At 39.9% G+C, this 24,748-nt stretch overlaps 2 protein-coding genes across 6 annotated transcripts in view; both read right to left on the bottom strand.

Moving 5' to 3' along the window:
• The window catches only part of ppdpfb (pancreatic progenitor cell differentiation and proliferation factor b), a 66,886-nt gene that overhangs the window by 10,065 nt on the left and 32,073 nt on the right, over positions 1 to 24,748 (bottom strand). The window lies entirely within an intron of this gene.
• tpd52l2b (tpd52 like 2b) lies at positions 1,404 to 24,647 on the bottom strand. Of its 5 annotated transcripts, XM_083768624.1 has the most exons (10): positions 24,427 to 24,647; positions 21,565 to 21,740; positions 20,246 to 20,394; positions 19,317 to 19,376; positions 14,139 to 14,186; positions 10,639 to 10,740; positions 8,370 to 8,396; positions 7,482 to 7,523; positions 6,000 to 6,048; positions 1,404 to 5,606 (listed from the first exon to the last, which is right to left on the bottom strand). In XM_083768624.1, the coding sequence occupies exons 1-10, from the start codon at positions 24,443 to 24,445 to the stop codon at positions 5,520 to 5,522; spliced, it is 759 nt and encodes a 252-aa protein (XP_083624750.1). In that variant the 5' UTR covers positions 24,446 to 24,647; the 3' UTR covers positions 1,404 to 5,519. The 5 variants fall into 5 exon arrangements, with proteins under 5 accessions (XP_083624750.1, XP_083624751.1, XP_083624752.1 ...); XM_083768625.1 differs by lacking the exon at positions 7,482 to 7,523; XM_083768626.1 differs by lacking the exon at positions 19,317 to 19,376.

Here is a 24,748-nt window from a genome sequence, read left to right as displayed (position 1 = left end):
AATAGCTTTTTTACTGGAATTCGGAAAACAGAATTTATTGCTATACAGAAAACCTAGTTTTTGTCTTAGTTTGGAGACAAGATCAACAATATATTTAAAAGAAAGTTTATCGTCAAGCCAGATGCCAAGCTATTTATACCCTCTCAATCGTGGAGCCAGAGAAAACAGCTAGAAAACAGCATGCATTTAGTTTTACTTGCATTTAAAACGAGTCTTAGCTCAACCAGGGCATCCTGGAGAGTATTAAAAGCAAGCTGCAGATTCTTAACGGCAACCACAACAGAATTGGCAACACAATATACAACTGTGGTCCACGTAAAGATGTTCAGATATAGTGTATAGGTAGTCCACCAGAGGGAGTTCCTCTGACCTCTCCCCCCAAGTTCAAGTTAAAATGCATTATACTATGCAGCCACAACACAGTGGATTTCTGTTTAGTAACAATAACCCTGAAAGTTCTCACTTCCCCATTAAGGTTTAAGGATGACGTAAAAGAACGGCTCCATGGACATTCATATTGGACATAGCCAAATTCGTCACCGGCTGATCTCTCTCAAGGGTTATAAACGACCATAATGTGAAATTTACTGTATTAGATAGATAGTCAAACTACACCCGGAAGTTCGGCAGAATGCACTGAAGCCAATGAGAGCTCAGTGACCAGCTCATGAACAAACATTATTTATGAATGACTGAGACCTTTTGTAAAGTGATCGCTCTGGAAAATAAAATAATAACACGTTATTTTAGGCTGTCTTATTTTTTTATGTGCATACTACTTAATGTGATTTATTTTTTCAAAGAGCAGAGAGCAGCCCAGGCAGAAAACTTACTATGTGCTCTTCTATAAATACCTCAATAAAAACAAATAGTTAAGTTGAAAAATTGCCTAGAATGCATGCATTTAGGCATACAAGTGCCCTGGGCTTTTTATATATAGGCTATCATCTTTTTTATGTGCTGACCAATGTTGAGGGGACATGCCTACATATTTTATCTGAGATTTGGGAACTATTTATTGATTCAGCATGAAGACTAAAGCTTTCTGAATATATCCGTAAATTCCTCCGCCACCTAAAGAGGTCCCGTAGGATTTGACGGAGTTTCCGACAAACCTACTTGAGCGTCAAGTTCCGGACCATTGACTCCATGAATTCCAAATTAATGTGGGAAATCCACATAAATGCCTTTCCGCTAGCGTCACGTCATGTTATCAGCGTAAACGCCGTTGTGAATTTGGACCTTGAAGTGTGTATCTCATACATCAAATATATGACCTCAGGGGTCAAACTTTAATCCTAGGTTAAAAATAAAATGTGTTAATGGCTGCATTATTGATTCATTTGAAACAAAAAAGGGTGTGCGGGGGGAGAACAGAAATGATCAAAGCCACACAACAAATAGTCATTTAAAGGAATGCTTTATTTATATCCAAACTTATGACAAAACAAAAACAAAACAAACGTTTTCAATTCATCATTCTTCCAAATCCGATCCCTTTTCATATTCTATTACCAGCAATGCTCAGGAACCTAAAATAAAGCTAATATGGACTACGTCTCCAGTCATCCTCTGCATTGGCTACCATTAAGCAGGCCATTTCACTTTTCATTAGCGCCCGAAGAAAAAATAAAATAAAAGCACAATTATCCATTTTAATAATTCAATCCCAGCACCCTTATTCAATCTGTAGTTTTTAATAAGATCTGTTAATCATTTGTGATCATTGGACTTGCCTCTCAAGCAAATTAACTTATTTAACAAACACATTTGCTTAATATGTAAGCCTAACCAATTAAGGAGCATGATCTGCCATGTTCCGATACTCTTTGACAGCCTTTCTCAAGTTGTATCAAGTTGATTTCAAGACTCACACCAGATACAATTGAGTGTTAAAATGAGTAGATCTTCGTGTGTGTGCTCACGCGCGTGATGTATGTGTTAGACGTTTTTCTTTCTCCATCCTGCTATGGCAAAAAGTGAAATATTCAGATATGGAACCGAATCCGAGATAGTGTTGTAACAGGTACTTAAATATTGGCAACATTTTACAAATGGCAAATTAAATATAAATGATAAACTAACTACTCTTCACACAAAAGAGGCCTAAGAAAACAAAATAAGCAAAAGAAAGCAAAATAAGAATATAATTCACTAGCAACAATGATCAACAAATACAGACACAAAAGAGGACATGGGAAAGCGATGATACATAGCTAATACTTTGAAGTATATTTGAATGGGGAATTATGATAACTATATCTACGTATGTATACACGTACGTACGTACACAAATAATATAGTGCACGTTTGGCAAATGTTTACTTAATCAAATTTGATTGCAAATGAAGTGTTGCTTGACAAATTACCCATTTTGAAGTTTACACCCATGCCACAAAGAGCATGACCTCAAAATGTTGCATACGACCTCTATTACAATTATGACTACTAGTAATTCCAGTCCACGCCAGGCCAATTAATTAATCGACATACGTTAGCGCTAATATGAAAAAGGTGCCCATGTATCATCAACTTTAAACAGAGATAGAAAGCAGAGATACCGAGTGCTCTGTCCCTACACACTGAGCAGAGGATCAGGGGGAGAATAAAACAATTATTAGACAATCTTCTACTTCATGTTGAGAACAATAAAAAAGTGACGGTGCTACCAAACTATTTGCAGCGGTTTTAGTTTCAACTTCAGTTTCTTTCTGTCACATCAGTGTGTGTGTGTGTGTTTGTTGCTTAGATGCAGGATAAGTGTACATAACGAGTAAAATATAGTTGGCAAATAGTGAGTTTGTTTGGCCTTGCACAATGTTTGTGTGTGAATAGGAGTGCATGTGTGTTTTTAGGGGTTGTAGCATATTTCAAAATGGCAGCAAGACATTTTCTCAGTTTCAGCTGTGTGGCACAAGTTGCAAGTATCCGACCCGACGCAGTGAAATCCTTAGTTAATTTAATTCTTAGTGTACAAATGTAACCAATTGATTATAATTGTACACTCAAGAGTTACACATGGATTAATTAACACTGTGGTGTGTGTGTATATACATCAAAACCTAGCCAGCAAACCAACCCATCCAATCCTCCCTCCCTCCAATCCTGTCAACTTTAAATAGGAACAGAAGAAAGAAAAAATACAAGGAAAGGAAAAAAGGACAACAAAAAAAAAGAATAGAATAAAGAATAGGAAGAAGAAAAAAACAAACAATAGGAACATCCTTTCCTACCAACTAAAAGATAATGGGATGTGGCATAGTGGGTAATTGACATTCACCAGGTAGTATGCACAACAGAAGCAACATCTCACTTATGTATGCCAGAAGCATCATCTCACATCCTGTTCTGCGCATCAACAAAAAGGTAAAGTATGTGGCATCAGACTAGACCAGGGCATAAATAACCTACACATTCAAAATGGCCCTTTTGAACTATGGAGGTGTGCTCTTGGCTTTAGTCACGACATGCAAATGGTGTTGTTCTTGTCAACATACTTACTAATGCCTCTTAGATCGTTCACACCCCATCTTTCAGTGGAAATCAGTTGAACCAATAAAAGTCCAATATGATTTGTTGTAGGAAGAAAAGTTTGGACATTTTCACCTACAATAACATGCCCAAAATAGAGGCGGCAGGTTGAAAGTGGTTAAACAGAACTTCACTTGCCTTGGTTTGACTATCACTAGTGTTGATCAGTTCACTTTCACAAGGTGCCCTCAGACAATGAACTGGAAAAGGATTCACAGGAAAGAAAGTACTCTGCCTGGCCATAATGTCTCTAGAACAGGACCTCGACAGAGGTTCGTTAATAGGTAAACTGGCCAGTAAAGCAGACAAACCTACAGTACGAGTCAAAATCTACACCTTATTTTGTGTGAAGCTTACATTATACTCCATCGCACACCAGTATTTTCCCAACCAGATATATTTTCATCTAAATGATCATCTCCAGTTTCAAAACCTTAATCCCCCTAATCCATGTATGTGATACTGATCCCATAGCAGTGATTCCTTTCGTGTGTTCTACATTTGTAGTTTGCTTCATCTCCTCTTGTTAAACCTACCAGTTCGACTGCTACTCTACCAGTCAGCAGCCTCAGTTACAATATAGTAATAGTTTCTTATATAATTTGTACATAATAGATAAAAGTTATGTAAAAACATTATGCAAAGCAGTGTAAAATAGTTTATAATACAAAATGGTTAAGTTTTTTCTTATTTAGTTTTTTGTCCTCTTTACATCCTGTGGAGATTTTTTGAAGGTTACACGAGACTTCGGTCGTATTTGCATGACTGGTATTTTCTACAGTTGAGATGAGATAATATGAATTGAACACGCATTAAGCAGTACTAGGCCTTGGTGGGCTGAGATGTGTGTATGTGTGGTGGTGGGTGGTGATGGGGGGGGGCCCAATTCACAGTCAAACCACTATCCTCTGAACTATACTGACCTCCAAAGGCCAAGAGCACTGAAGATCGTTTGGGTGTTTTAAATGTCTCATCATGTAAAGGTTAGGTTTTCATTGTTTCATCAACAAAAGCTAATATCAGTGAATGAATGCTTCTATCATGCTAGCAGTATAGTAACAGTACACATTATTAAAATCCATGTTAATTTGACTGTTTAGATGTAACCAAATGGACTTGGTTATACTCTCAAGAGTTAAATTAACATTGGTGATTTTACAGTGTAGGTAAACTTCCAGGTGTTCTTTTTCCAGTTTCAGTACTCAATGGAGATTTTCTTTGGATTTGCAGAGCAGTATACAGTACAAGTCATTCTGCATTCACACCACCAGTCAAATAGTCAATATGCTAGCCAATAGATGATGCCAATGGTGTTGTAGTAAGAAGCTTGCTTGACTTAGAGAAGTGCTAGCGATGTTATTTATCCATGTTCAGCTGCAGATAACTTTTCAACATTGGCCAACAAAGACCAGTAGAAAAGACAAATCTATCATTCAATGCCTCCGTTCAACCAGGAAACATAATTATCCTTAACAGTAACAACCTGGTTTAAAAAAAAGGCACAAAGAAGGATCACTCAGTCAGAGCGTGGTCTAATTGGACAAGGGCTGGATGAGAGGTTGGCAGAGAAAATGGATGCAGGAAGTGATGCGGTGGTGGGTAGGCAGTTATGGTCTATAAACTATTATGGTTGGGAGAACAGTGATGACGTAACAATTATCTTTCCTTAAGAACTAGTTAGAACTTTTCACGGCTTTCATAACCAGCAGAAGTCTGGATTCTTATTTAGAAACAACCAAGAGATGCTCATCCAATAGACCACCACCACGTCAACCAACCAGATCGTCCTAAACGTCCACCAATCGTGGCTTGAGCACATAATGCCATAGGCATAGACCTTGGCTGACCGGTAATTTGATTGGTGACAGGTCATCGAGGAGCAGGGTCAAGGGATCAGGGTTGATTCAGTGAGGCGATGTCGGTTCAGTCTCGGGTCGTGAGGAAGGAGTTAGGGAGCAGGTAGTGGATGAAGAGGAGGGCTGGTGTGTTCAGAAAGGTGCGTTGTCCTGAGTGGGGTTGGCATCGCTGGGAGAGCCCATGGCCTCTCCGTTCCCTTTGGCTCCTACAACCTTGTACTGAAGACACGTTTAGAGGAACAGAGAGGAGCCAGAGGATGATCACTTTGTTCATTATGGGTGAGAAGATAAAAGGAGGTAGGACAGAAAATTACATTATTGAATAATTATTATAAATTCCCTTGCTTTTCCTTTGCACTAAACACAATTATGTACATTAGTACATAATACATGTCATCTTTTTTTTAAAACATATTAAATATATATTTTTTTTACCATGGGATAGGATACTTTTTAGAATGTACCCCATGGCAACTCAAGCCCTGCTACAGTGAACTGGAACAGTCATGTTATCAAGGCAGCAACATTCTGGTATATTGTTGATATGATAACATGACTGTAGCAGTTAAATGATTTAAATTAACTGGAACAGTCTAGTTGAGTGTCTCTCACCTTGAGGTTCCCCATTTTGTCCTCAAATGACTTGAAGGTGGAAGAGTTCCTGTTAGTGATAAACACAACGGTTATCAATGAGTTACAGTGTCACATTCACTGAAACAGTTTATCGTGTACAGTCAGAGTTTATCTATGCGTGTTATGTGTTGCTTAACAGAGAAACGTTGATCAAGTAGCAACAGTTGTGTTATGTGGTAATTAAGACTAATTCAGCTCACGTCCTGTTGATTATCGCAAAATAATGTTCAGGAAAAAAAAAACATACCAACTTGATTACCAACAGAAAAGAATGGTTCTTGTAGAAAACCTGTGCTATGTTCTAAATTATTTTAATGTAACTACATATGTGCATATAAATAAATATGTATTATATATTGCTGCAATCTATACAATATGTATCAGCATAAAGGTGTTATAGACAACATTCAGCCACTAGATGTCGCACTGCACTCCCACAACACCTTTGTTTGTTCCCCAAGCTACTTGACACCTACAGTATAAGGCATGCAGTTAGCACCATTGTATGGCATCAGCTGCCTCCAAGTACATTCCCCAATGGAAACGGAAACAACATGTATAAAGGCATCAGTAAGATTAGGTAATTACAGAGGTAAGGTAAACAATTCCCAGAAGGAGAAGAGACTGGAGCAGCACGGACATTTAGAGCCTTTTATTAGGTGCTAAAGTATACAAAGACTAACGTTTCCACCTTGCGGTCTTCATCAGTCATGAAAATGTTAACAATTCCCATTGAGTAGTTGTATTCAGAGCACTGCACTGCTTGTTTTATTATTATTCAGTGTTACAGAATAATGCAGAACAAGATTAATAATAGCAACAACTTCTTCCATGTTTACACTGAACACTTTTAAAGAAGGTGAAACTACAGTATGGGCTATGGGTGTGTGTTTGTTTTGTAATGCGAGGCCTGTACTGTACAACCAACTGCTTGTGTATTATGCACTTGTATTTTGATTGAATTGTTGTAAAGCACAAAGTGATGCCCCATGTATGAAATGGGCTGTACAAATGAAACTGGATTAGATCCGGTGAAGCCAGACTCCCAGATGGAGACCCACTACAGTCAGGAAGGTAGGAGGCAAGGTAAAGAAAATGATATTGTGCCTTGTTTCTGACAAGTAGTTCTCAACTTGAGGGTGGTCAAATAGTTTGGTGGGGTCCCCACTTTTAAACTGTTTTAGAACAGAGGCATTTTAGACATTTTGCCATTTTGAAAAACATTTTTGAATGGTTAAAACAGACAATCTACATCGAACACGTTGTGAGCTTGTAGATTGCTTTTCATAAATGGTAAAAAAGGCAAAGTAGTTTAGGAATAAGGGGTTTAGCATGGACGAAAATAGAGCCCACTGTGTGTAGTCTATGGAAAAGAGGTACGGCTCCATAAGATAAACATGTTCTGAACATGTATAGTTGTGTTAAAGCAGCAGTGTCAGTAGTATGCATGTGTTACTTTACCTCATAGCGGGCATACTTATGGAGTGGCGGATGGAATAGTTGCTACTTTGTAAGCATTAAGGAAGAAGGGACACAGAAGTGCACGTGTTAAAGAAGAAGGGAAGCAGAGGTTAACACGCACACACACTAGAGCCCACTGGTGCAGACAAACCAGTATACCAGACAGAGAGAGACACAAAAAGCAAGATTGCCCAAAATGGCTTACTTTCTCATCCATTCATTAATAACAACCAAAATGCTTTACATAATTATGATATGAATCTGTTATAAAAAATAAGAAATAAATAAAACGAATTATGTCTTTTAAAAAAATGGGAATTTGGGAAGACATGCAAAACACAATAAACCATTACCAAACTTGAATATACTAGGGTAGTTCTCCACATATGGATTAAAAAGGTACTGTAAGTGATTATTGTAATTTTTTCATTTTAAATTAATGCTCTCTATATTCTAATAGTAATCATTGCAATAGTTTGTTCAGTAATAGGGGTCTCCGCATCTCTCCAGCCTTCAGATGGGTAGCCGCCAGTTTCATACAGTCAGGAGAGCCCCCATTTGTCAGCTAGTGTTCCAGTTACAATTTTGTCTGTAAATTCCCTCTTCTGGTTGGATGAAATTGATATCCCAACATGAAAAAGTATTTTCTGTTTAGCAAAGGGCTGGAGGGAGATACCCCTGTTTACCGTCCAAACACACTATAGCAATTATTACTATCAGAAGCCATTTAACACTCATTTTAGCAAAGACATATTACTTACAGTACCTTTAGGACTCAAGGTCTCCACACAGAGAAGTATGGCAGAAGGTTTTAAAACAGAGCTTAACCTCAAAGACTTTGATGCGATGAAACTCTAAATTGTTGTTGATGTGACTTGTTAGTCTTACCCAAACGAGTTAGAGAAAGGCAGCGCTCTGTCGACACAACCATGGCCGCCATTAAAAAACAAAACAAAAAAAACAAGACAGGGTGAGGTAGAAGCAGTAACATTAAACCACTACTACTTGTCAGACTACTACCGGTAAGTGGTAAGTAACACACCTTGAATCGGACAATGCTGGGAAATGATATGACTACAGTCTCTAAGGGGAAATCTAGTTAAAATACAAGCATTTAGAAGCAAGGACACTAAAGGATGCAAGGGTTGATGGATGATAGATACATAGATGAATGGGAGGGAGGGAGGGAGGGCATGCATGCATGCATGAATGTTGGGGATGCAGTACGTAAATAAACCTGATTAATGAAGTTTCAAGAAACATTTAGGATGGAAATTACACACATTACACACACACACACACACACACACACACACACAAACAAGCCCACAAACATTTGTGTGTAAAGTAAAGTATATGACAGAGCAGACAGAGTGTAGATGAGTTAAAGATGTGATGGAGCTGGTATGGTTAAAGGACCACTTCACCACTTTTCAACCTATCTTCATATAATAGGTCCTCACTAATAATCTTGAAAAAATGGCGCGATTCTTTTCTACTCGGTCTGTGTCTCATAGGAGGGCTGTGGGCAGTTCAGAAACCGTCTTCCAGTGACATCATCGATGGGGAATACAAGCTAATAAAAACTGCAGGCTTTCTAGTCCTGAAAAGTTGCAATGCGAAAATGGAAGCCATCGTTCTCACGATAATGAAAATCTAAATATTTTTGTAAAAAAATATTGTTTAAAAAATAATCTGCCTAATGATGATGTCACTGGAAGACGGTTTCTAAAGTGCCCACAGCCCTCCTATGAGACACAGACTGAGTAGAAAAAAATCGTTCCATTTTATCATGATTATTAGTGAGGACCTATTATATGAAGATAGGTTGAAAAGTGGTGAAGTGGTCCTTTAAGGTTTAGTTCTACACCTCTACCACCGTGCACGTCTCAGGGCCAATACATTACAAACACTTGATAAAGGGGTTAAGATGTACACCAGCATCAATTAATGTTAGTACAAATATGTCTACAGGAATGGTTCAACTTAATTCAGTCGTACTTTACAGTTATTTTAGTGTGAATGCACCCAAATGGTCCTAAGCATTTACACTCTCATTAGAGATACTGTATCTTAAAGTATGAAAATAAAACTGAACCATCCATCAAGACGGCATGCGTTTCATCTCTACAACTATCAAGTTTCAACAAGGTCTAGGCTGATGTTGCCATACATACTGGTCTGGGATCAGTTTCAGAATTGTATAGATTTATACCGATACTGGTATCCGATACCGATACCAGTATTGGATACTGCCTAAAATACTGGCATCTGTATCGAGTGGTATGCCATTCTATGCCGATCCGATACAATTTATCACATGAGATTGCATTTACAGTAATGAATTATTTTTGAACGATTCAGTTGATGTTGCACTAACTGGTTTGAAATTACTGTACTATGTACATTATGTTATTTTTCAGGTTTCTAACTCCACTATTAATGGAATATGTATTTATTCCTAGATCAGTGTCTCTCAAAGGACCACCATAACGGTGTACAAATGGCACTGACACTCTCTCAGTGTTACAGTCCTATAATGGTCCATTTGGAACCCCCTCAATGAACTCTAGCAACCACTGTCTTCTTTTGAGGGGCGATAGCTACACAAACATTAAATCCCATTGACAATGAATGGACAATTTTGAGTGTTCGTGTAAACACAAACATTGCGTAACACAAAGATTGAAGACGAAGGTGAGGACGCAAATTCTGATTGGCCGGAATGAGATGATGTATGATGTTGTACGATGATAAGATCGCCCCTCACTTCACACAGGTGTGATTTGAGGGGCACTTGCCCCTCCTATGTCCAGCTTTTGGTGTGTGTGTGTGTGTGTGTGTGTGCTCAAATTTTGTACTACACAAACATTAGAATGCCATTGAGAATGAATGAACAATGATAAGAGCGCCCCTCACATTTTTTTAAAGTACACACGGGTATCGGATATGTACTCAGTATCGACCGGGTATGCAAGATATGGGTATCGGGATGGAAATAATTGTATCGGTGGGTTGTATCTACAACCAGAATGTAGAGGGATGCTGCAATGTTTTTATGTTTGTGAGTAACAGCCTCCATTGGTTACAGGAAACCGATCCCTAGTCAGTGTTAAGAGACAGCCCTCAGCCCACACACGGTGTGTTGCAGCGTTACCTCATGTCTCCCAGTCTCCTGGTGATGGCTGTGCCCACAGTGGAGAGAGCTGCACTGGTCTTCTGACCTGCCTGAGACAATGTCTCTGAAGTCTTCTTATATCTAGAGAGACGGGGAGAGAGAGAAGAGAAGTGAGGGGTTAAGAACAAAAAAGGAAAGACGGGAGAAAGATCAGGGGAGAGGAAGAAAAAAGTCAGAAGAATAGGGGACAGGAGAAGGGATGGGGTAGAGAGTGAGAAGAAAGACAGATGAATGGTAGAAGGGAAGACAGAATGGGAGAAGAGAGTGTAAATTAAGTCATTCAAACACTGAACAATGCTGCTTCCCCAAGCCAAGACACCCTGCATTCAGCTGGTTAGTATTCACATGGGCACAGAGACAAAGCAGCTCCAACACATTAGTACAGGTATGGATCAATCAAAGCACAAAGAACAAACTTCAGAACTAGCTGTCCAATCAACAAGACTTCTACAATATATCTTTCTTTCTTTTCATATGATAGTGCATCCCAATTGTGTGAGATAATTAATTTTATCAGGTCTTCAAACATTTTGTAAACAAGCAGAGTATAGTATCTTTGTAGAATATATTTTGCCGTTAATTTCACCGAAACAGGAAGTTCAACCTTGATTAGCTGGATCAGCTGGTACAGAAGTGAGACATTCCAATTTGGAACTTCAACATATTGGAGAAATTCCAAACTGGAACATTCCACGTTGCTCTATCAAGCCAACTGAAACCAGATAAATCCAGGCTCCAGTTCAAAATAGGGTTTCTTCTAACCACGAGAAAAGAAAGTGCATTAGTGCAACATAAGCTCCAGAGCAGCAGCTATTGTTTATTACACAACTTTATAACTTACTTGCAAGAAACAATATTAGACTATTACTACACTACTAAGCTTCTGCATAGTAGAACTACTAGACATAAGGTCTAATAGTTGAAGGTAGATAGGTAGGACATGAGGAAAATAGAGAATACTGTATTCTACCGTTATTGGCAAATCAAATGGGTCAGAAACAACAAGGGAAGGACAATATAAAAAGGCCATAACCAAGTAGAGTACAGACAGATTTGCTCATCCACCCTGCTTCAACATATTTCCTGTATGCCCTGGCCTTTAACACAAGGGAATGTATCAAGGTGGGGTCCTTGAAAGGAGTTAAGAGCTGTGTGGTTCACACCTACCAGTCCAGCAAAACCAGTGCCTTTACCATGTACCAGCAGCAAGGGTGTGGTGGTTTGCAGGAGGCTATGGTTTGTTTAACGATTGTAAAAGCTACAGAGGTCTGTTTCACAATAGATGAAAAACACACACAAGGTGAGTATTAAGGAACACATCACAATTAAGACCAAACCTCCTCCTTGCTCAATGGACATTGTCTCCATGTTGCCTAAATTCAGAGCCAAGACATTGGTAACGAAATGTTGATTTCTGCCCATCAACAAGAAGTCACATGTTAGTGTAGATTAGCAAGGTCAACAGGTGTGGCACAAAGTACGGTAGTCACACTGGATCTGCAAATACAGATACCCAGGCACACATACAAATACACACACACAAATACAAAGAGCATAATGCACAGTTTGCACACACCACCAACAGACATCTGGATTATGGAAATACTTGCAAAACAACTTGACAAACAGCTAGTGAAACCAGCCTGTTCTCTGTTTATGGTATGTAGGCTACTACCGGTATACAGTACATACCAGTAACTAAATCAGTGTCTTCTTTTTAGTACACAGACACAAAACATAGCAGACAATTGACTTCATGATCTGAAGTTAAAAATAAAGAAGAAAATCAATCTCAGTGGTTACCCATAGCCTACAAACAAGACAGACAAAACACACAAGTGCGGATAATAAACACATGAAAGCAGTGCAAACAAAGGGAGGAGGGGGAGACTTGTGATGAAAGATCTATGGATCAAAATATACATTACAAGTGTAAGATTTTGAATTTAATTTTTCACAGATGGAAACAGGAAGAGTGATTGTGGTGGTGAGTAAACATTCCACTGGCACCAAAACAATCTCAAGTAAAATTTATACTTCACTGTGCTCCGGTGTAGCGTGGAAAATAGCTACCCGGGTCACAACGCATTATCATGATGAATTGTGAGCTTGTAGATCTGCTATTTCTTGAGTATAAATTAAGCACTAAATGAATAAAAAGAATGAAATAAAAAAAAGATCTCCATCATCCTACGGTAGCCCTACACTCTGGACGTTCTCTGTCAGTAGTAGATCTACTGTATACAATGGGCGTCGACAACCAGGCATTACAAGAAAGAAAACGTATACCAATTTATTAATCTACATACAGGGTGGACAGGTCCACCTGGAAAAGTGGCAGGTGAAGACAAATTCAACAAATTAGTCTGAATTTGACCTTTCATAGAATTCAAGGCCTTAGATTAAGCTTGCTATAATGATTCCTACTATACCTGCTGGGATGCACATATAGAAATATTAACTCTTATTCCATTTTAAAGATGGAACTGACCAGTATGTGTAGCAACGCTATGCCACCACCAGCCCATGCCCAAAAGGATCTTAATTTGCCAACAAAAAAAGCTCAAAAGAATGAAAGAAACCTTACTGCATCTATTGGCGCTTTTTCCACAGCTCAATTTAGCTCTACTCTACTTTTGGTTTTCCATTAGTCAAAATGACCAGACAAAACTGTCACTGGCGTGATTGCATCACAATGGACTACCATACTACCACAACTACACTGCATAGAAGCTGCTAAAAGAGAAAAACGGTTTTGCTGGACTGTACAGCTAAAATGAATAATACTTTCCAGATAGAATAAATGTTAGCATTAGCTTTGTTTAGCGCTCTGGGTTCGATGTACTTGCTGTGACAACCAGCTAAACTGAGGGGGTGATATATCTTTTGCAGTTGTAAAGCAGTAGTGTCACAATTATGACATTTTACGATTATGACATTACTATTATTTTACATATTACTATTTATTTGACCATTTACGATTAATTGTCACATAAATAATTTCGATGAACGATTTAATTGTTTCTGTAATTGAACATTATTGGGACATTTATTAATGAAACTTTGTTTGCCTTTCATATCTTGCACATGGCAGATATGATAAATAACACTTATTGAATTACTTTATACTTAAACAAATATTAATATTGAAAATAGCCGACCTACAAGCTCAAAATGCATCGCATCGTGACAAATTTTGAGCATGTAGATCTGCCACTTTTTTTTTATTTTTTTAATAATAACATTTTAGCATATGACGATTATGCAAAAGATAATTGCAAATTGCAATTATCTCAAATTAATTGCGATTAGGCGACATGTAACAATTGTGCCAGGCCTAGTAATGTGGAGCTGAGCCAGCACCATGCAGTGGAGAACGAAGCGAGTAGAGTCAAGCCGAGCCAAGCTGAGCCAGTACAATGCAGCGGAACGGTGACGGATGACACACAGGAACATAAAAGTGAAAGGTGTGAACTCACGCTTCAGACTGGGCAATGTCGTCCAAAGTGGCTGAAGCAGACAGATATCTATGGACACAACAGTAGGATTGTCACACAATGTTCAGGGAAATGACACAAGCGCACACACGCGCACAACACCATGCATGCAATTCAACAGAACTGTACAGGGTTGAAGACAGCCAAATCTGTGCTCTTACAATGGACAGAAAAAGTAGTTACTTGGTATTCTCATACAAACTACAGTTTTCTTTCTTTCTCGAGTGCAAGCGCTGTGAACTGTGGCACTTCTGATGTCTGACTTGTCATCACACCACACACACACACAATGGACAGAAAAAGTAGTTACTTGGTATTCTCATACAAACTACAGTTTTCTTTCTTTCTCGAGTGCAAGCACTGTGAACTGTGGCACTTCTGATGTCTGACTTATCACACACACACACACACACACACACACACACACAAGATGGTGGGAGGAACATTTTCATCAGAATAACACTCAGTGTACATTTAAAGGCACTTCTTTTTTTATATATTAAAAAATAAATCAAAACAGCCAAAAACAGACAGGTCAACTATTCACTCTTCAGAAAATAATCAAGTAAAATAAACTGCCTTAGCTAGAGAACTGCTGACCACTGTATGTACTATGTAGGCTGAAATTACAAAACCAACCTAGCTTGAAAATAATCAAGTCTAAGCTGCTGAGCCTCTTATCAGGTCCATGTCACTTCTATGGGAAGAACATGACTTGGCACAGCAATTCTGTATGAAATAATACCAACCAGCTATATGAAAACTGTCAACTTTTATATTTACATTCCACTTTCAATATATAGGTCCCAAAACCTTCACTATAATCACTTATTTATTACAGACTCATTCTTCCCAGGTGTGATCCTTTTGAGACATAGGCAAGTCAATAGCCATAGAAACTTTAGAAACTATTTGAGGACAGTGTTTGCTAGTACTGTGTAAATGATTTAGAATAAAATGAGTTACGAGTTCGGTTTGTTGCAACAGGTCGAGCTCTGCTCCAGTTCTGTCAAGGGAACGGGGCTGTTATTTTGAGCTTAGAGTTGGTTTATAAGCTGAATATATACCTGAATATTTTCCCAATCCATGAACGGCTGGGTTATTTCATATTAAATTTTGTTTCCTCAGGTTGGACAGCTGCATCCCTTTCTAGTTTAAAAATGTAAATGCCATTATTACATCAAAGAGATATGGCAAAACAATTTGATTCTCAGCTAAATTAAAACTCTGTCCATGGAAATGTGTTAGCTCCAAGAGACACACCTTAGAAAAAAGCAGACCAGTGTAGAAGGTCACACTGCAAAACACATGAATGGATCTAGCAGCAGATAACAAGCAGACAGACAACAGATAAGCAACAACAGATAAGCAAGCTCACACACACACACACAAAAACGATTCGCACATTAGGTTTAAGGCCCCTACACAGACTAACATTCGGGATATCAACCGGGTCAGATGACGGTTGTAAAGTAGCTGTGTGGACGCCAAGTACACACCACGCACAGATGGTATGCCGATGGTGCTGTTATGTGCCTGCGTGAGAGTAAATAGGAGGTGCCAGTAGTCTGCAGGAATCTGCAGTTTAATAGGTGTTCCTAAATAAATGTACTTTAAGGCCTGGGCCGTGGCTCAGCGGTCCAGGCACCTTGGCTGGCAATCCAGTCTGGCAGCGGGTTCGACTCCCGATCCCGACGGCCTTTACTGCATGTCACCCCCCATCTCTCTCCCCATTTCCTGTCAGCCTACTGTCTGCCCCTCCATAAACAATATAGAATAAAGGCGAAAGCCACAAAAAAACAACATTAAATGTACTTTAAAATTAAGCAATTAAATACGTATTTTTTGCGAATGAACATTTTTGACCGACATTTCAACATCCCATTTGCTGTGCGCAGATCCGCTTGACTTGGAATATAATCAGACACTGCTGTCCCTGTATGTTGACTCACACAGGACTGGTTATTGTAGTGGATTTACAGCAGCATAATGCCTCTTACTGTACAAACCAAAGTCATCACTGAGACACACTCACTGTCACGTTGAACATTGACTGAGAGACTGCCTGTATGCCTTCTATTTCAGTGCATGTCTGTAGTAGCTTTACATGTCTGCCTGTATTGAGTGAAAGCTAAAAATATTTGTTGAGGAACATGTTACAAGAGTGTGTGTGTGTGTGTGTGTGTGTGTGTGTGTGTGTGTGTGTGTGTGTGTGTGTGTGTGTGTGTGTGTGTGTGTGTGTGTGTGTGTGATAGTTATGTATGCTGTGCATCACTTTCTATCTGTACCAGCTTTGCCACATGGCACACTTCAAGTTACTAGCTTTTCTCCTGTTCTGTAGTCTGCTACACTGACCTATCGACCTTCTCTATGAATGCACACTGTAAAATAGCCATAACTTAAGTCTGACCATGTAAATAGTTATCCGTCTGAGGTCCAATAGGACCCTATTGGACCCAACCTATAGGGTCCAAGTCAACATACTCAATATGTTATTATCTTTCCCTCTGGTTTCATATATCTCTCAACCTACTCCTTATCTTATTGTCCCTTTGTGTGTAATTCTGTATAGCATCATCACATGATACTTTGTCTCTGTTCATGCTTGCTCAAAGGCCAAAGGCTACAGAATGTGCCTGTCTGCACATACCGCAGTGTTTCTCAAGCTCCTAGCCACAAACATGCACTTCTTATCCTTCCTGTGTGTGCGTGTCCACCATTTCCATGGTATATTTACCATATAACAGGATCCATGTATGATGTTGGCACCTAACTGTGACCCAGTGTCTGAACACAAAAGTCTTGCTGTCTCTGGAGACAGCTTTATATTATAGACTCCACAAAGCGTGTGTGTGTGTGTGTGTGTGTGTGTGTGTGTGTGTGTGTGTGTGTGTGTGTGTGTGTGTGTGTGTGTGTGTGTGTGTGTGTGTGTGTATAGACTGCACACACACAGGTAGGTGTGCGCACTTTGTAAATATGTGCTCCTTCTCCATTAACGTTTCTAAAACTAAATCTGTGTATCTTCACCTTCCAACTCTCTTAGCACGTCATGTGACAAAGCAAAAACATGCTAGAGGTTCCTCTCTCTTCTCTTCTGTTCCTGCATGTCCCTCCCTCCCATTACCTCCATCTCACATTCCATTGCTCTCTTCCTCCCACTCATTCTTTCAAACAGCAAGTCTGGGCAGTCTGTCTGGTCGCCAGGCAGCAGCCAGAATTGTGTGTTGGGATGAGCAGTGCTTTATTTCAGGCATGCTTGTGTGTGTGTGTGTGTGTGTGTGTGTGTGTGTGTGTGTGTGTGTGTGTGTGTGTGTGTGTGTGTGTGTGTGTGTCATATGCTTGAATGATGCGAGTGGGTGTGAAAGCACACCAATTCAAAGTGCAGCTGCATGCCACCCATGTCAAGCAACCAAGTTGAACCAACCATCCAGAAAGATTCCATTAGCTTTAGATTACACAGCCACTGCACAGAGGACACAGGGACAAAACTCAATACATTACACTTCATACTGCCCAGTTCCCATTACTGGCTCTTATGGATTCATTCAGCTAAAAACAAATACATCATTTCTGGTGATGCATAAATGAGAAAGGTTAATTCTTTATAACCAGCTATATTAAATCATACAAAGTCAGAAGACTTTGTATAATTAATACAAAGTGTTGCAGTTGTCAGTAAGTTGGAATTTGGAAATATGTTACTTCGTCGCAAAAAGTATAGGTTCACCATTCCTGAAATCCTATAATAATACTATTGCATAAAATTACAGGGATATTTTTCACTGCGGTATTGCAACAGAATACAAAAAAACAACTACACACACAATGGTGTCTCTGTGTGGGTATAAACGCAGAGGAAGTGGTTGTGCTGAAAAGATAAAAGTATGGAAGAATGCTGGTTGAGCAGGAGGAAGTGGAAATGGCGATGTCACCAGCTGTGCCTGGATGGCCAGAGGCCACATGACCTGTGGGAAAAGGAAGTATAAAACAACTGGAGAAACCGATAGGAGAGAGATGGGATGGGGTGTGGTCACTGTGGTGGGTGGAGCTAAAAGAGAGAGAGGAGACAGACAGTATGCAAGAAAGAATGTGAGGTAGAGAAACAGAGGAAGAGGGAATGAGAGTGAGACAAGCAAAGTGAAGGTGGTGAGAGAAGGACAGAGAAAGGCTGAAAAAGTGAAAATGAATGAGAGTGGGAGAGAGAGAGAAAAGACACTGCCAGGAGACAAGAGATATGAATGAGATACAACGAAAGAACTGCATGCCATAGACAGAAACAATATAGAAACACAAACTGGCACGTGCAAACGTAGCATTTATGCTTCAGTCCTCCACGTTATCATAAAGAGACAAAGAAGTGGGAAGGAACTGGGCCCAAACACAGCAACACAAGCTAAATACAGGGTTACACACCAGGTTATCAAATACCACGGTTTACTTACGACTGATTTATAATTAGTTGCGTATCACGTTACACACCGAAAATAGAGCTACAAACGCATGATCTTGCAGATTAGCTATTTGCCGTGCACGGCACTGGCACGCAACAAAGTATAAATTAACCTTAGCAGACCACAAGGGACAGCAGATTGAGAGGAGGTGGTTATGTAAAACACAGACTGTAAAAGAATGGTTAGGCAACCAACTGACTTCTCAGAGCATTAAAAGTACTGATGGATCTAGGAGGAATACTGAAACACATTTACTGACCAGTATTGAACCAGTCGAGAATCACTATTATAGAAGGTTCTCAGAAGGATCCTGAGATACTGATCCTGATCAGTACTACTGCTGCTACTGTGAGACGCTGGGTCAATACCACAGGTTAGAAATAATACAGCTGTTCTCAAATATGGAGTGAGGGTGAGAGGAGGAGGAGCTAGAAAGCTTGACAGAAGGCAAGACAGTGAGAGTGGTGTTTTATTTGAGAGGAGAGGGTAAAACACAAAAAAGAACGTAAGCACAGAGGGAGACAGCGAGGTGGAGACTAGAGAGAACCAGTCTACGTAAACATAGAGAGCGAGTAACGAGTGAGGGAGAAAGAGTGAGCGCTGTATGAGAGCAAATACTGCAGAAAGCACACACAGATGCTTGCGTGCGTGTGCACACACAAACACACTATTAGTACTGTGCGAGCAGCAAACGGTACATTAGACTCACAAATCAGAACTGGCAACTCTCTCATTCCACTCGCCCAGTTTCTCTGTGGTTTTCGCATAGCTAGAAACAGACACGAAGGGAAGTTGTGATAGAAGATAAATGGATAATACAGGATTAAAACTGCACTTTTTAGAAGTAGTCAGGTTTACACATTCCCACAACAATCACTTCCACTGAGTCCACTCACAATGGAAACATGTCCTGGTCCTTAGTGATCCCCGAAGTGATTACCAGGAAGTTAATTGCATTTCCACTGCAATCAGTCAGGCCCTTCCATAATAAACCATACACCACAGATATACACCACAGATGGGCCCTCCAATACAGTACCATAATACACATATATACACATATTTAATCATCATAATTGCTTAGATTTTCTTGATATGTAAAAATTCCTTTATGATGCGTTGTATGTGCATCGCATCATAAACCAACATTTTTTATTCCCAATCTATTCCCGTCATGTTTCCTGCCTCTTCAAACCCACCAACTTTGGTAATATCAACCACGTACTCTTGTCTGTGGATCCGGGATCTATTCAGGTCTGCCATTGCCTTATAATTCGATATAACTGCAGAGCACAACCCACAGTGCCCAGAAGCGTCCATGTGTCATCATTGGATGACTCATTCACAATGGCAGGTACATCCGATAACTCACCATCATTTGGTCCGTTTGTGTTACACAGTACACGGTAACACATTCATTTACTATTACATTAGTATTCACATTGTCATAATAAATGTAATCTTAATTACTGAAATAAAATGTGCAAAAAAGAAAAAACGAACTACATCTGAACAGGGACAGAACAGTCCATTTCAGTGAATCCAATTCAACAAAATCCAACTCTCAATCTAGACACGCATTATACAGTATAAAAAAACACATCATTACAGTATTAGTGTGTGGTGATGAATACGTACGCGTTGGATGTCTGTACATCCTGCCAGCTCTTGCTGATGTTCTGTTTGAGCTCGTTAAGTGGACTCAGACCCAGCTTCCTCTTCAGCTCCGTGGCATGTTTCTCTTTGGCCGACAACACCTGGCGCAAGGTATTGATCTCCTCCTCCACCTGGGAGGTAATTGAGAAGGAGGGAGACAAAACAAGAAATGGGATGATGGCAGATTAGGACTGACTGCATTATGCATCATATTTTTGTAGCTACATTGCTATATGGATTTTCACAATGAAACACAAAGGACTGCAAAACAGGTCTTAGACACCCGCGGAATAGATGTTTTTCACAAGCATGACAGAAACTTCTGCTTCAGGCTATGTGTCCAGTGTAGTGTCAGATTTTTATCATGCTTGTTTTTCATTGTTTTCAAAGGCAAACCTACACCAGATGCTTGTCTTTTTAACATTGAGTTGCGTCTTGCTTCCTTAAAGATACTACACGGCCGGTGCGTTTTCTGATGGAATGCAACCAGATGGGTCTGTTTTTGCACTGTGTTTTGCCCAGGCTGTACCAATTGTAGCAATTATATGAACTCAGAGCAGCTCTGGCGTAGATAACGATCATAATTTATGTCCTCAGAGCTCAGACAGATATGATCACTTGTAGATAGAATTGCTCGTAAATTTCATAAAGTAAAGATCCTAGGACAGACGGCTTCCAAGATACATTCTGTTTAATTGTTGCGAGCAATCACAACAAACTGTCCTACTCAGTTTTATCTCTTGATGTGTCATTTGACAACAGAATCCATAAGAGTATGAAATTGAAAGCAGCCATGTTGTGTAATTAATATTATATTGAAAAACTAAATAACGGCCCAGGCCGTAGCGTAACGGTCTGGGCACCGGACTGGTAATCCAGTCGCAGTGTGCCGCGGGTTCGACTCCCGGACCCGACACGGCCTTTACTGCATGTCATCCCCCCATCTCTCTCCCGTTTCCTGTCAGCCTACTGTCTGTCCCTTCAAAAATCAATAAAAGGCGTAAGCCGCAAAAAAATATCTTAAAAAAAAAAAGAAAAGAAAAACTAAATAACTGTTCAGTGTTGGATACCACAGAAATGTTAACTTTTTAACATAGTTGTTGGCAATGGTGAAAATGGATCCGTTAGCATGTACAGTACCATCACACTGAAATCGCCCCTTAAAATAAGGCTTTATTTTAATCACAACATTTATCACACATCAGATATTATCTCCAAATCGTGCAGCCCAATTTGGAATGCAGAATCCCTTATATTCAGGCAGCAAAATGGCAACCCACTTGAGCGGTGGAGTTTCCTACCTTGATGAGTTCTTGGTGAAGTTCCTCAGCCTCTTCCTCTGACAGACCAGGGGGCAGGGGGTTGACGGAGTTGCCCACCGCCCCTCCCTCCTCCCTCATCATCATCACAGGCACGTCTGACAGACTGTCTGAACACTCCACATCTACAGCTTTGTTAGGAGAGTTCAGGTTGATGTCTGCGATGGAGGGACAGAGAGGGAGAGGTGAAAGGGAAGGAAGGAAGCAATAGGAAGGGACACGAATAAAAAAAGAGAAAAGTATAATTAGTCTATGTTGAAAGCCAGGTTCGATTACCCACACTGCCACGCACATGCTCGCTCATACACTGCACGGACAGCAACCAAGGCAAGTGAAAGGCTAGTGTTGTAGGAGACATCCGGAGAGGAGACAGTAAAGTGTCAATTAGCAGAACCAAAGTAGGTTTCTATGATAGGAGAGAACCCCCAACAGTGACCACAAAGTCTCCCTGCTCCATTACACACCATTTACTACATCCCAACCGGATCCAAGACAACAGGCTCCATTAGAGAAATATTACTGAAATTACACTGTATTTCAAGTCAACTGGTATATTCATGGGAAAATCATAATTATAATCAAAATGATAATCCACTCCACTGAACTGGAAGATTAATGTAAAAGGTATAACCGAAATAAACTGCAATAAAAGACAGAATGAGATTGGTTGAGTCCTGACTGGGGATTGGCTACAGTACAGCACAGAATCTGCCACGCGAAAGGCAAACAAACTTGCAGGTTTTAAAAGGTTACAGATCATGGCGAGGCTGCAACTACAACTACACCCACAACTACACACAAATTTGAGTCAAAGATCAGATGAGGTCATTTTTCTTCTCATCTTCACCATTCAAACAGTTTTACTGCTGTCAGTCTTCGTAGGGCAGAGAAGACATAATGGCACACTAACACACAGCTCTGTGCCTTGGATCATGTACAGTATATTAGTAAACAAATATACATGGGAAAAAACCCACCTCTTAGTCTCACCTAGCCAGACAACTATACCACAATCTCTGAATGCTAGGCTGGAACTGCACCTCCCGAAATCCATCACTCAAAAACGTATAGCATTTAGCATTCCATCACCTAGTACTATTAAGGCTAGGCTTTTGAGTCTAGGCCAACACCCAAAGATCCATGAGTTTGTCAAGAATGACTCACAATGACTTCTCTCCAATGGAAAAGTTTTAAGAGACTAGATAGATGCCCAAAATTATTTACAATCGAATGAGCATATAAGAAATATTGGGATAAGCAAGTGGGCTAGACAGGCAAGGCCCAATTCACTCAATTCTCCTGTATGTCATACTTGAATTAGGCCAGCCCAGCACACATCACTTCCTGTTAGTAAAATAATAAGTCAGGTCAACTGAAGCAGCAGAACCCAATATAATGAAGGTCACAGGCCATCATGACAACCATACATCTACCTTTATTTATGTATGCTATAATAAAGTAAGTCCAGTCTAGAGCACCTCCATTAGTTCCATACAGTGTTCACTTCATTACAAACAGCTTGAAACAAGAACAGTTGCAACTTTGACAAGAGCAAAGTGTAATGATAAAACAAAATGATTTTCTGTCAGCGTAAATATGTTTAACTAGCTAGCCAGTCATGTAGATAACGACTATCAAGTAAAGTGTAGATTTCCAGTCACACACACACACACACACACACACACACACACACACACACACACACACACACACACAGTCAATAATGCTGTTTAAGGTACCATAAGAATAAGCAGTAGAAAATCAATTGACATCAACTCTGAGTTAAGAATTATCCAGCAATGTTGATTAAATCTGTTTAAGTTAGTTAAGACCTATGGTACATATAATACTGCTACACAGACAGGTTACCTAATGCAACACCACCCACCCCCGTTTGTTTACAAGCAGAACAGACACACCCCACAAGAACTGACATGTTTGTAAAACTTCCCATGGTCTGTAAATAAAAATAAAAACAACGCCCCGTTAAGTCCAGCAGCTTCCTGCTGACCAGAGCTTAGTCATGATGTTATTTGACTTTTTATGGTAATATACTACTAATACGTCATCTTCCTTGAATAGATGTGTGCTACAATCCGGTGACCTAGTCAATTCTGTGACTCCAGGGGTCGTTGTGGGGGGTTTGTTGGGTGTTTCTGGGTGTTTTAATTATAGTTTCAATAAAGTTTCAGGTCACACACACGTAAGGTATTTTTTATGACACACTGGTTATGCCCTTCACAGACATCAATCTTAAATATACATTATATCAGAATGGCACGGTGTGCACATACATGATTCATTTTAACGTGACAGCATGCACATATAATATAACATGAACTGCCATGGTTCATGACTCTCGTAAACATGAACCAGCTAGGTTTTATTTCTATATCTTACATTTTAACAAAATAGAATATCTACGTTTGAGGCACAGACTGACACTAGCTCTGGTCCATAGCCTCCTGCACTTTACTGCCGTTGCATTTAAGTGCAGGAGGCTATGGACCACCAGAGCTAAAATGACGCCAAATCTTCCACTACAACAATTATTGTCTCTGACATTTCCAAGCGGTCTGTTGTTGCGTCGGGCCCACGCACTCGGTCTTGTTGCTGGTTGGTTGCTGCACTAAATGTCAGTTACTTATTTAACAGACAACAACAACCCCAGACAAATCAAACTATGACGACACACAGTTGTATATGAACTAACGTTAGGCAGAAGCATTCCGTTCAATATCAAACAACCACGCTATCCGGTTATGTCATAATTCAACAATGCCTGGCTGCCACATTTTGTAGCTAACGTTGGCTAACTGACTAGCTGTCTTAGCTAACAATTACCTTGACTGGCGGGATCCATGGCGTCGAAATGACAGGTGGAACTCTCTCTAGTAGCTTATTACACGTTAAACGACGCAGAACGTGGATAAACAAACTACGCCGGTGTGTTCTCCACTCGCTAAATGTGAATGTTAGTAGTTTGGTGTTAGCTTTGTCCCACTGAGTCCAACTCGTCGAGAGAGACTGGAACAACAGCACTCCTCCTGACTGTCCTGAACCAAAACAGCCAGCTCAGCTGTGTCCGTCAAGTAAACTGTCATTACAAACCTATACTTCCGGTGAAGGGAATGTCAAAATAATACTATCGTTCCATTTCAATGTA

Source organism: Protomyctophum parallelum (assembly GCF_964188405.1).
Source record: "Protomyctophum parallelum genome assembly, chromosome: 7".
NCBI classification, from domain to species: Eukaryota; Metazoa; Chordata; class Actinopteri; order Myctophiformes; family Myctophidae; genus Protomyctophum; species Protomyctophum parallelum.
The sequence above is the reverse complement of the archived record's forward strand: the minus strand, read 5'-3'. Positions and strand labels throughout refer to the sequence as shown.

Bases quoted from the DNA above. Each gene is read 5' to 3' on its own strand.
- tpd52l2b (XM_083768624.1), bottom strand. The intron at 19,377-20,245 runs GTACGTATTCAT...GTCTGTTTCTAG, and splicing joins GATGTACAGACATCCAACGC to CTATGCGAAAACCACAGAGA. The intron at 7,524-8,369 runs GTAAGACTAACA...CTTACAAAGTAG, and splicing joins CCTTTCTCTAACTCGTTTGG to CAACTATTCCATCCGCCACT.